The 13890-nt window shown below is 33.4% G+C and overlaps 1 protein-coding gene across 7 annotated transcripts in view; it reads right to left on the reverse strand.

The window, feature by feature from the left end:
- Positions 1-13890, reverse strand: part of LOC118181776 (uncharacterized) — a 67132-nt gene that overhangs the window by 22983 nt on the left and 30259 nt on the right. For 6 of the 7 annotated variants that reach the window (XM_085827156.1, XM_035350963.2, XM_035350962.2 and 3 more), the window contains 5 exons: positions 13395-13496; positions 9612-9713; positions 6718-6831; positions 1688-1789; positions 1246-1347 (listed from right to left, as the gene is read on the reverse strand). In XM_085827156.1, the coding sequence (XP_085683282.1) occupies positions 1246-1347; positions 1688-1789; positions 6718-6831; positions 9612-9713; positions 13395-13496 (522 nt within the window). The remainder of the gene's footprint in view (positions 1-1245; positions 1348-1687; positions 1790-6717; positions 6832-9611; positions 9714-13394; positions 13497-13890) is intronic. The other variant, XM_085827155.1, reaches the window with a different exon arrangement.

Genomic DNA, 13890 nt, shown 5'->3' on the forward strand with positions numbered 1-13890 from the left:
TAACCGTAATTTATGAAATAAAGAGCAATTATGATGTAAAGGGTATCAAATTTTACGAAAAAAATGGTTAATATTTATTTGTTTACTTTATTAGACATTTCTTTCAACGCGCACATGTTAATGCGCATTATGTATGCGCACTCATTTTTTACGCGCATGCGTAAAGCATACAAAAAAACGTTTGTGGCTTTGAGGTCCGGATTATAGATCATTCCGGATAAGACGTCCGGATTATGGACTTTATACTGTACATGTTATGACTAAGCGGTGATTTGTCGAAGAAATGAAAGTTTGTAAATAACAAGCAAAAACGCTGAATTGATAAAAGTCAGATGTACTTTTATTAGCGAAACGAAATATAAGAAATGTGAAAGGAAGCAAACTGATAAAGGGTAATAAAGGTTAACGATGTACAGTGGTCCCGAAACTAATTTCACTGCGGGTGACTACGTGAAAAGCTGGAGTAAAACTGATGCCTAGAATTCAGAAGAATAAAATGAAAGAAGTTTAGTTAAGTTTTCATTACTATTACCATCTTTAAAGTTAGCAAATACACAAACAACATATTGAAAATGAATTAGAGAGTGTGATATGAAGAATAATCGAAAATTGAATCATTATTTTATTTTTTATTGTGTTACATAAGAAAATATCCCATTGATTAAAGTTGACATTTTCTTAGCGTGTTTCATCTAAAATAAAATGTTGCTTCAAATTTTACTTGCTTAACAAATCATCAACGGTATATAAGTTTTTCCTCAGTACTTCTAAATTTGTGTGACACTTGAAAACTTCTGACGCTGTTTCATTTTTGTAAACTGGGATTGAAACAAAAATTGCTTGCAGTCTCTTACCAACATGTTCACCTTACACTTACATCACGTGGTTTACTGGAAATTTTCAGCATTAACTGGGAGAATGCACCAAGTACTGGTTTACTTCATTCTCATTGTAACATTCTATCTACAGTTTTATCTACTTAATAAAGAGTACACATCTCGCTTATATAATTCCCAGCAACATATGAAGGTAAAAGTTTAAGAAACACAGCAAGGATTTATAAACCAAATAAATTATGGATATTAATCATGTGAAGAGAAAAGGGAACGGGTTACTTAACATTGGTTACTCTAAAGACAACGTAATTACGTTAAAATATCTAATTAACATACGTATATATCATTGATTACCTTGTAAAAGTTTAGTAGATTTAGAATTGTGTATATTATATAGATAAATGGTCACCTGTGCATTTTTCATTAACATTTATGTAGCCGTCTTCGCATACACATTTCCTTGTTCCATATTCATCGAAGAAACACGTTGAATTTCCTCCACAGGAGCATTCTGTAATTACACAAACGTGCAGAATGTAGTTTCCGATTTCTTAAAGAAATGTATGTGGAACTTTCATATGTCATATATAAAAAAGGAGGAATGTAGCTATTTACATCAATGCTATATGTTTTATATTAGAAAAAGAAGAATGTTGGTAGACGTTCAAAGAAATATAATAGTTGTACATAAGTAAACTTTTTATAACGCCGAAAATTAAAATCGTCCGTAAAGAGAAATATAAATTTTCAATTTAAACTTGTATACTAATGCAGAAGAAAGGAACGTGGATTTCGTGCTAAAATTTGCACAGAATTGTAAACTTTGTGAAAGTATTTTATCAAATAGTTACCTATGCATTTTCCATTAACATCCGTGAAGCCGTACTGACATTTGCATTTCTTTGTTCCGTTTTCATCAAAGAAGCATGTTGTATTCAGTCCACAATAGCATTCTGCAAGGGCAAAAGCAGAGAAAATTTAAGTTTATGCCCCCTTGAAAACCGCAAATGTATTTATATAGGATATTTAAAGCAATATGATTACAAAAGAAGATAAAGATTAATTACAGCATTAGGTTCAATTTCAAAATAAAATATAATATTCATTGTCAGTGCATCTAAGAACATGCACTATCCCCCTACGTTAACCTCTTCGTCGTCCGTAACGCGTCTAGCGCGTTCAAGTGAAACTTCCGCAGGGCGGCCGTAACGCGCATCAAACATTCTCAAGCTCGTTCAAGTGGACCGCCTGGATCAGATGTTATCAAATTATCCTGCTGTTAGAAACAAGCAGAGATATTATTTTTCCATTATGCTTTATTTCCTTATAATTTTACTTAATATTCATTGATATTCATCCACTACGAAAGGCATGTATGGATAGTTCTGATGTACAGAGAAAACAATATTACACGCTACGAAAAACAGACGGTCGCTGGGAGAAAATTTTCGCAGACAGGAAAGGACGGCGAAATGGTTAAACTCATGGCGATTCTTCTGCACATGAGCGAAACCACAATCCATTTGCCGAAAAGGGTAAACAGGATTACCAAGATGCATCAATTTATTTTGTGTTTCAGTAAGATATCGCTGCAATTACTCTTTTTTTCCAAATATTACCTAGCCCACAAGCAATTGAAAAGTCCAAATAAAGGACCATAATTGTTTGAGGAAGTAATTAAGGTAGAATGTCAGTGTTTAATGAGAATCAAACTTCTCTGGCGCATTACAAACCGAAGCTCTACCAAAGAACGTCTAGAAGGAAAGGCTCCATATACGTAATGTAAACCAGTTTGTCTTCTGCGCCGCTAGAAAGAAGAGGGAAAATTCACCAAGGGATTTGGCGACGGAACCTGTTGGCGAGAATTTCCCCTTCTGTGATGTACCGTACCTGGCCGAGATTTTCTTCCTCCGCGACGTATACAGGAAATACGGGTTAAGATGAATAAGAAAATTAGGTGAAATTTCACTTTCACTTGCATTATTCATATCGCAGTTTGATGTCTGATTTTATATTATCAAAATGGAGGAAAGAAAAATGGAGTCACACAGCTTTAAACTCTTGATAATCGTGACCGTCGAACCTGTTCGAACTTCGACATGCATATTCACAAAGCCTACAGACAATTTCGCTACGGGCTGCTCTCATTGGAGAAAACATCTGCTTGGCGGTCATATTTGGAATGGCGAGTTATCGCCCTGTAGGAGTGGTAATTAACAGCAAACAAACGGAAACAGCGTTTATTTCATTCAATATTTTTTTTTAGTTTATGAATGAAAGCTTAGAGGAATTGTGGGGAATATATCTTAAATAACCTACTGATCTTATTAATAGTTTATTTGTATTTGAATTTAAACTTTTAAAAGTACGTAATTGTTTTACAAGAAAAGGTGTTTATATCGAGACAGCATATGCACTTTTTCGTTATTTCACTTAGGAAAAGTCTATTGTGTAAATTTTCATAGCGCATTAATTTATACAAATAATGGAATATTAAAAAATTAACCTAATGAAAACATTCAGTAAACATTTAACGGTGTCGGATACCTATTCTTTTTACGAGTAAGTATAACTAAAATTATATTTTATTCCATTATGCGCTATATCTATTGAAACGCTTTTCGGGATCTTGGATCGTAATCTTGCTTACTGGTACCTACTACAAAGAGTACAAACCAGTAAATAAAAATAAGAAAAATTAACATTAACAAAAATAGAGAAAATAAAGGCGTTTAATTTTTAACACCGTACCCGAAGGCGAAAAGACAAATAATGACAAAGTCATTGAATAATGTTAAAATAAAAATAAATCCGTATAAAGCAGAGTTTATGAAAGTTACGAGCGGGGATAGAACCGGCAACGTAGAAGTCTGATAATTATTTTCGCGCTCGTTACCACTAGGCTGCGGTTTCTCCGGTGGGTTATGCTCACTTTTTGGTACAGGACGCTCAGATACAAATTGTAAAGGCGATGAACCAAAAGTCGCCAAGACTAGATTCTGTAACCCTACCTCTTTTAACCAATCGGAGCAAACAGCAGAAGAAACGGTCTGTAGGCTTTGTGAATAAGCCTTCGACATCAGCTTCGAGCTTTGCCGCTTTTTGGCGACATATTTCACGCATGCGCAGCTGTTTCCCATTTCGTTCGAAGGGAGCAACTACTGCTGCTGCGAAGTTTTCCTTCTTAACAATACATATTCTTTGGATGTACTATCAGTGGTAGACTATATACCTCAATATTTTTCACAACGGACTTGAACATACAAAGGAATAGAAAGACACGGTCCAACAGAATGGCTGTTCCTGTTGTCTGACCTAAATCACCAATGAATCTACTAATCATCAATGAATGAAAATCACTAATAAAAATCGTCTACTAGTGAAATCCATAAAAATGATATTTCAAAATTCGATAATTTGAAGTTTCTCTTAAGAACTGAAAAGCATTTGAACTGAAATGTACTCTCAAACATGCAAATATGTTGTTGCATGCATACGGGTTCGTAAAAGATTGAATGCACAAGTCCGATAAAAGATTAATAAAATTTATTCTCATCAAAAGAAATATAACAGAACGCTAGAATTTTCTTCAGAGATATTCGTTCAAGTGCACGCAATATAATCACTAGTTATACTCCAAACTAATAAAAACGTTAAAATACAACGCAATGCAATGAGAAAGGTAATCCGCAGCTAACAGCAGCTAACTAAATATCTCGTAAAACAGTAACTAAGCAACTGAGTTGAGATGCCCTCGCTCTGGCTTTTATAGCTTTTTTATTTCGATTCTTCGACATTAAATTTACAGCCACTTCTAAAACAACAACTGGCGGCGCGAAATATTTCTACTAAATTCCGCTTCTCGAGATTTCTGGAAAGAAAACGAGTGTGGCATTACGGTTACAGCTAACATAGATTCAATTACATTAATTCAATTTAAATCTAAATTTAAATATCTATTTAAATAATTTAATCTCGTAAAATATGTCTCGTACTGCATTGCAGGGAGAAATAAAACAATTTTAATTATAATTCTAATAAAAATATCTAACTGAATACAAAATTCGGGACAATATCGTTTTCCTCCACTTCAATTTCAGATGCATGCCTCGACATAAACCTGCTTTTGTCATGTATTTTTGATACCTATAATTTTTATTTTGTAATTATTAGGAATTAAATTTTTTTTCAACTTTTGAAGGCATATTCCTGTAAACAGTATAACAATTCAACTAACTGCATGTAAAAAGATAATTTTCAACTAACCAAAACGAAAAATCAGATTGATGTTTTAAGGAAAGCTGAAAAGATATGAAATTCATTTAATAAATCCTTAGTGGTTCTCAACCCTTTTTTTCGTAACGGTGCACTGCTAATAAATTAAAAATTTGGCCATACATCAACAATAAAATAGATTTAAAAGAATTTTTCTTTGTTAATTGACTTATGTACTTAAAGTAAATTTTGCATACATAGCATACGATAATAATTTTTAATGAAATATATGTAAACAAAATGTTTATTTAACAGTCAATTAGAAATAATCTTTAATGCAATTATTTCATTTAACGCGAAATTTGAGAGTAGTGTTTTTGAGAACCTCGTTTGTATTTGGACAAAAAATTAATAATATTTCGTGATCTAGATTTAAACGTCTGGATCAGTATTTTCGCTTTTATGTTAGTCAAAGCCTAAAGTCTAAATTCACGCATATAGATGCGGAAAACTGTAATAAATCACTTAAATCTCTTTGTGATTTTTTTCGGTGAATCGTACTTAAGATTGATACTAAACGCATTAATTTAATTTTCTGAATGTTTTGAAATTACTTCGGTGTTTCACACCAAAATTAGTTTCCTCCTTTTATTTCAAATTTAATTGATTCTCACCCACGAGTCGTTCATTATAATTTGGCCCAATCAAAATTTTTAATTTTTAATTTGTAAGGTAATGCGCAGATATTCGCTTTTTATTGTCAAATGCTCAATAGCTATTTTATGAATTATTTTATGACAGCTTTTTGGAAGTGTCTGAAACGTTTCTAAAGTACTTTCTTATGATTTATTTTGTACAATAAGGTATTTTCTTTAAAAAGGTAAAATAAGGTACTTTATTTTAAAAGGTAAAATTAAGTAATTTCTTTTCTTCTATAAGAAGGTAATTTCTTTTAAATTCCAACAATTCATCCTTAGAGCTTAAACTATTTTCTGAAAATAGCTTTTGTTTTCTGATGCAAGCTGAGGATCACTTATGAGCAAGTGACATTTGAACTTACTAGGAACCACAGCACTTTTTGACAATTTACAACCATTTACTTAGGAACAAATTGCTCATTTTCGTTGTAAATATAAATGCAAATTTTAAGAAGTTGTCATTATATCTTGTGACAAATATTTATAATTTTGAGTGGAAAAATTATTTTTACTTGCGCTGGACTCGGGTTCGTAAGCTTGATTGATAACACCATGATCGTATGAGTTTTGAAAATATTGGCAAGACGCAAGTAGAAAATTTCTCACTTCGAAACATCTTCGAAGATGGGAGCTAAAGGAAGAGTTTATTCTTAGAGTTCTTACACAAACCTATTGTCCAAAAGCAGCGGAAATGCAGTACAAATATATTTAATGACTTGTACGATAGCCTTGAATCATAAATAATTTGAAAATTTAGGTCTTATATTTTATGTAAGACGGAACTGAAATTCCCTTTCATTCTACTACATGTTGCACATTCAGAAGAGGATGGGCATAAACTGCTATTGTTTTGTGTAGTCGAAAAATCCCACATAATTTCTGACTTTAAATCAACTGTTGAACTACAGTTGTGTTAATCTACTGTTGATCAAAAAGCTGCTGAGTGCAAAATTAAATTTGTAAATTACCTGTTTCGCATTTATCTCCAGTGTAAGCCCTTTGACAATGACAAGCAGTTTTGCCTCCTTTAACAACGCAGGTTCCTCCATTCTTGCATAGTTTCAGTTCACATGAATCTAAAACTAAAAGAAAGCATATTTTACAACTAAAGACAGTTCTATACCAAGGAAACGTCACAGCATCGAAATGAAAAATATCAAACATTTAAAGCTTAAAGAAATAATAAGTAAATATAAAAAACTATAAATAACTGGAATTGTTCGTTATAAATTTTTCATAAAGTTTTCCAGAAAATTACCCAAAATAATGCGAAATATCAGTTAGACACACGCGAATTTTGTCGGGTGGTTATGTGAGAAAGACTGCTGATCACTGTTTGCCTTTGTTCAAGTTTCAAAAACTGTGTGGCTGCGTAGAAGGTTTCAAGATGCCTAAAAAAACATGCCTAAAATAATACAGAGGCTTTGTACACATTTTAGACGATTTTCACTGTATTTACAGATATATTTTTCCTAAAATTGGTGTTTTTAAATGTTCTGTCTGATAACTCTTCCCGATCTTTCTACACCATGATTTCCAAGACAATAATGACTTTTGCATTATCGGAAGAGGTTTTTCATCCCATTCCTCCTGAACACCTTTCCAAAGTCCAAGGAGCGTAACAGGATGACGCTTGGTCATTCTCTTTGTAGAGCCATTAGGTATATTTTTTGGGAGCAGAAGAAGTGAAAAGTGAGCAAGCCTTCGCCGGGAATCGTACACGCGGACTTTTGGAATACGCGTCTAGCGTGCAGACCACCACGCCACGTTGGCATGGCAAGAATATGAGAGAAATACCCCCTTATATACTTCCCCTTTTAAAGGGCGGCTGGGATTTTTAGGGGACCCCAATCGCCGAATCCTGGGTGAGGAGAATCATCAACCAACACCATTTTACCTTGGGCGCTACTGTAGAGATATTAGGTATATTTTTTGGAAGCAGAAAAAGTGAAAAATGAGCAAGCCTTCGTCGGGTATCAAACCGCGGACTTCTGGAATACGCGCCCAGCGTGCAGACCACCATATGCCAAGAAAGAGGGGAAATACCTTATAGCCTTTTTGAAAGTCCAAAAGCGCAAACACCCATGGGTGATACATCAAGAGATTTAGCTGGGGATCTGAGGGAAGGGTATAAATTTAATACCGTTTCTTGCTCCATTTTTTTCTAGGAAATTAGAAGTGGATTTTAACGTGGGGCTACTTGCTTCGTCTTGATGCAGTTCTACTGATTGATGGATCTGTTTGTGAAGAGTAGGTCTTTCGGATTTGAAAACTGGGTACGAAATATGTTCCTGATAATATGTGGAGTTGATCTTAAGATATGCCTCCCTGTCTTTATTTTTAGTTTGCCGTTATATAAAAACCAACAAAAAATTAAAAAATACCCATTGAAAAACTTTAGATTCTTTTAGCCATGTTTTAAAATTCTTTCCTCCCTTTTAGCAAGTAGCCCCACGTCAAAGTCCACTTCTAATTTCCTAGAAAAAATGGAGCAAGAAACGGTATTAAATTTATACCCTTCCCTCAGATCCCCAGCTAAATCTCTTGATGTATGACCCGTGGGTGTTTGCGCTTTTGGACTTTCAAAAAGGCTATAAGGTATTTCCCCTCTTTCTTGGCATGCCTTCGCGGTGTGGTGGTCTGCACGCTGGGCGCGTATCCCAGAAGTCCGCGGTTTGATACCCGACGAAGGCTTGCTCATTTTTCACTTTTTCTGCTTCCAAAAAATATACCTAATATCTCTACAGTAGCGCCCAAGGTAAAATGGTGTTGGTTGATGATTCTCCTCACCCAGGATTCGGCGATTGGGGTCCTCTAAAAATCACAGCCGCCCTTTAAAAGGGGAAGTATATAAGGGGATATTTCTCTCACATTCTTGGCATGCCAACGTGGCGTGGTGGTCTGCACGCTGGACGCGTATTCCAAAAGTCCGCGTGTACGATTCCCGGCGAAGGCTTGCTCACTTTTCACTTCTTCTGCTCCCAAAAGTATACCTTTGATGTTAGATAATGAATGAATCTTTTTTTTTTTTTTTTTTTTTTTTTTTTTTTTTTTTTTTTTTTTCAGTTATTTAAATAAACCTAAGATTCACCTGTTGTGGCAACATGTTTTCATTTTTGTTCGGATACCCTTGGATATGTACTTGGAACAATTTTTCCACTTGAAACCAAATTTTTACGTTCGTTTTCCCTTTCTTGTTGGCAATACTACCTATCGTAGCTTCAGACATCGAAACACAATGGCTTTTAATACGTTTTTTAATAACTAGATATGAATAATTGTCTTTGGAACGAGCACAAACATAGCCTTCCATCTATTGCTTCTTTAAAAGCGCCATTTTGAATGAAAACAAAACTGCCAACTATCAGACGAGTATTTATACCTCTAGAAATATAGCTGCAATTAAAAAATGAATTTCAAATCAGGCGAGTTTTTAATATCAAACCAAAATCATCTAAAAATCTTCGGACAGCCATTTTCCCTTAGAACAGCGTTTCTCAAACATTTCTTCTCATCTAATAATTATAATATTCCTTTGGGTCACCTTACGTCTGTTCCCTTTTAAAGCCTTTTTTTGCTGCATAAATTACTGCCAGTATACTAGCATTTTTTAATTACAATTAACTAAAATTCATTTAATATCATATGGGCATTAAGTAATTAAGTTAAAAGAAGAAACTTTGTATTTGTAATTAATAAAGGCATTAAAGTTTGCTGCCTTTTTGAAAACTGGGTTTAAAAATCTTAATAGCAATTCTTTTAATCATAAGAGCAATTCAACTTGAAAAAAATCAATTTTCTAAGATTAAATTTGAAAACACGAAAGGTTTTAGCAATATAAATGTACCAATAAAATATTTACCTATGCATTTTCCATTGACTTCCATATGGTCTTCATCACAAATGCATTTCTTGGTTCCGTAGTCGTTGAAAAAACACGTTGCATTTTCTCCACAGTAGCATTCTGTAGTCATACAAAGCATGTAACTCTACAATTTTTTAAATACTTTTGATATTTTGGGATTTCATGAAAGAAAGTAAATTTGAAAGGGTAAAAGAAAGAAAAGAGTAAAAGAAATTGGAAAGAACACTTGAACAGGGATGACAAAAATTTGTGTCAATGTTTTCTATTATATTCGAAATTTTGATGATATTTCTTTTGCGTTCTTTCTTTTTGTATGATTAAGACTTTCTTTTGGACTTATTTGTGATTAAATTATTATCCACACTTTATTTTGGAGTTATTTGTAATGGATGAGGTATGTGTAATTTTTTGTTGCTGGCCAGTGTAATTTTTTGTTGCTGGCCATTTGTATGGTTAATATCGGACCGTCTCCTAATTCACAGTGGATGCAAATATCTGCGAATTAAATCTGCTAAATAATCTTAGTAAACACAATAGACCATAGCCTGATAGAATCCAGTACATTTGTGAAGGAGCTGTATACAGGATGATGCAGAATTCATCATCAATATTTGGTAGAGAGGTAGGGGATAGGAAAAGAAGGGGATTTCACGAAGGAATGCATAGGCGCATATGCTGTGTAGTAGGGCAAAATGACCCCAGTTCAGTGATGGAAAGAACACACAAAATGGAAGTAATAAGGAAAAAACATTTATTATCTTACATGTAACATTTCTTTGCATCGGTTTTACAGACTTACAAGAGGTGCTCGAACTGCTGACCATATGCTAGAATGCATGACTCACAACGGCGTTGCATGGACAACCGGAACTTCCGGAATATGCCTGGCATTTACATGTATATGTGCAAGTTCATTCCACATATACCGTTCATGTTACTTCAGCAAAGTCACCTAGGCGAATGACGACTGGCTGCACACGTCAAACAGCTACGCTTATGTATGGAAGTTGTTGTACACACAGCACCCTCTACACCACCATGCGTTCGTCTGCGCCCATACTTTCCTATGTGAAATCTCCTTCTTTTCCTATTCCCTACCTCACCACCAAATATTGATGATGAATTCTGAATCACGCAGCATGTCTATTATGAAATCTGGAAGGATGTTAAATGTCGTTCTTCCACTTTGTATAACATTCCATTCCTGTTGCAATAAAGTCGTTGCTATTTGTTACAGATTGGTTGTGAGATGACTACTTGACCATGTTATGATTGGTAGTTTGTCGCGGTTTATTCTTGTTGTGTTTCTTTTCATTGAACGTTTATACGTTTATTCCATTCCATCATTTCCTTAATGTCCTTTGATCTGTGAGATATCAATGAACTGTTGTTTGCATCTTATTATTACTATTTTTTGAATTCTGTTCACTATCGAAAAATTGCGTTGTGTGTTCTTGTAAGGCTGTCTGGTAGTCTGATTGGATATGCTTTGTTAACGTTTATTTTTCTTGCATATTCCAGTATCTTCTGACTGTAGTTAACTCTACTTGTAATATGATTTTTCGACTGATGCTGATTGTCCTTTGTTATTAAGTATTTCATTGGCAACTCTGGCACACATTCTGTCAGGCAACTTACATGTGCCAGGCTCTTGGCTGTCCCCGCAAGCGGCTAGTTCAAAAAAAATTCTAGGACGTCGGCTGAATCTCCATTTTTATAATAATTTTTGTTTTAAAAGAGGGAGAAAACTGGATTTGTAACTTGTAAGAATTTCAAATCCTGACAGTGGATGCATTTGTGGATGTTAGAATTTAAAAATCCCCCCAAAAATATATACGTTTCACTGTAAGGTGAGGAGTAGTAGTATTTATGTCAAAGTTCCACTGACTTCGAGAGAGAGAATCAGTTTCTGACTAGCGCTTGTTTGCCTTTTGTGCACGTTTCTCTAACCCGTTACTGCGCTCGGCCGTATTTTGGCCCCTTGATAGTTTCGCTATTTAATTCAATATTTAGTTGCCAGCTACTCTCTTTAGTTAGTCGTTAGTTAAGTTCTTATTTCTTATAATTTTGAATTTAAGCCCACGTGGAGGCTTTGTTGCACGTCCTAAGAAAGAACCATCTGTACACTTTTAGTTTGAACAATAAAGGGTAATTAACCCTTCTTGAGTTTTACGTTTCTGTTACTGAACTTACGCTATTATTCGCTTACCTGTTCCCTAGGTTCCTGCACATTTAGTTAATAGATAAAAGAAATGCACACTACATCACAATAAAATTAAAAATAATAAAAAAAAAATCTGAAATGTTTCAGATTTTAAATTACTCCAAAGGGGCGTTTTTTAACATTTTGTGTGTTACCTTTCTTTATTTAATATCATGTTCCTCGCACTTATACCATAAGATCCAGTGCAACAGCAATATCGCAAAATAGTTTTAAAACGAGCATATCTTTAGAATTTCCGATACAAAGACTCACGCGCTGGAGATAAAAATGTTTTTTCTGCACAACGTTGCCATTGCTCGCTTTGAAATCCTTGAGTTTGTTAATCAAAAATTCGTCAAAGTTTTAAAAAATAGGAAATCGATCATAAAAAAAATTTCAAATTTCAAATTTGGTCTTCCACATGCTCATATTCGTTGGAGGATTACGTTATTCAAAATTCGATGACTCTATGTACCGTTATTTTATGACAATGTGAGAAATATACATACACTTACGCAGATTTTCATTATTTAATTTCTTCAAATATAATGCAGGACTCTAACATTTTATGGCAACAGTTTGAAAAGTGAACCGACATTTATCCGTCCGACGCAAAATGCCAAAACGAAACTAATAGTCCTTCGAGATTCAAATCCCTTTGGACTAAAAAGTCAGATTGCAAAATATAAATCTTTAGAAAATTGTATATAAATTTATAAAACGGAAAAAATTAAAAATAACCTGGCAAATTTCATTGCAGATAATTTTAAATGCTAATCAATCCTTAAAAAATGTCGTTTTGGGGATAGAAACCTCTAATTAATAATAAATGCTAAACTTAGTTATAAAAAAGAAAGGCGAAAATATGCATTTATAAAATGACAACAGACTTCCATAATTAACTTCATTTCTTTGTAAGTAATTCTTCCTAGCAATGGGATGGAGTAAATAAAATCATTTAACGAAATTTACACGATAGCAAGAAAACAATGCTTTAAAATTTAAATGTCAAATCTTTAAAGTTAATGGATTAAAAATATTACAAACATTTAAACAATATTTTGTCAATTCACTAAAAAAGTATGTTAACACTTTCCTATAAACCTCATTTAAAATATTTTTTACGATATATTCAATGATGTAAAGATTGTTAAATTGTTAAGATTTTTGACTTAATTCTTTAAACGAAAATATGTGTCAAAGATTGATGCAACGTTAAATTTAAAGAAATCTAATTTGAAGTATGAAATAAATTGCTTCACCTCAGATAAATAAAAGCTTATTAAAAATAAGAAAATTTATGTATCATGAGAAACTTCCAGAAAATCAAAGAAAATATATACGGAATGTGAGGAAGAAAAATAAACATACAAGGAAAGGATGTAAAGATATTTACATACACAATGCTAGCAACATCCTTTGAAGAAAAATAGCTCTTAATAATATAATTTTCAAACAATTGGACGAAACGATAAATAAAAATTACTTTAAGCTGTTGTATAAATGTGTAGATGAAAAGCAAAAGGCCTTTATAATTAACAGTAATAAAACATATCATCATTCTTCAAAACAGTTACCTATGCACTTTCCGTTAACATCTCTATAGCCATCGCTACAAAGGCATACTTTAGCTCCATTTTCATCAAAGAAGCACGTTGTATTACGTCCACAGTCGCATTCTGTAAATGTAAATTCATAAAAGATGATATTAGACAACTTCTGAAATAACTTCTGTATTCCAAAGAGGCGCATATTACCGTAAATATACCGCATATTACCGTCTCTAAATTGCATTGGACTCTTCTAAAGAGTGGCATGAATAAATTTGACAGGAACAGAGTCCAAGTTCATGTATTTTAATTATTTTTGTCATATGAAGAAAGATAGTTTTCCTAATAATATATTTTGTATCATGATGTAACTTAAATTGAAAATTAAACTGAAAGTATTTCATAGCAGTTATATCCATGGTTCTAAGATTCATTCAACAGAAATTTGAGAGAAAAGTATGATCATTCTATTTTGCATTTTATGTAGATATTTTACGTAATCTTTAAAATATTTCAAAAGTTA

The sequence above is a fragment of the Stegodyphus dumicola genome, chromosome 11 (genome assembly GCF_044657685.1).
Source record: "Stegodyphus dumicola isolate Sdum_Otavi_A_Nest chromosome 11, ASM4465768v1".
Classification (NCBI taxonomy): Eukaryota; Metazoa; Arthropoda; class Arachnida; order Araneae; family Eresidae; genus Stegodyphus; species Stegodyphus dumicola.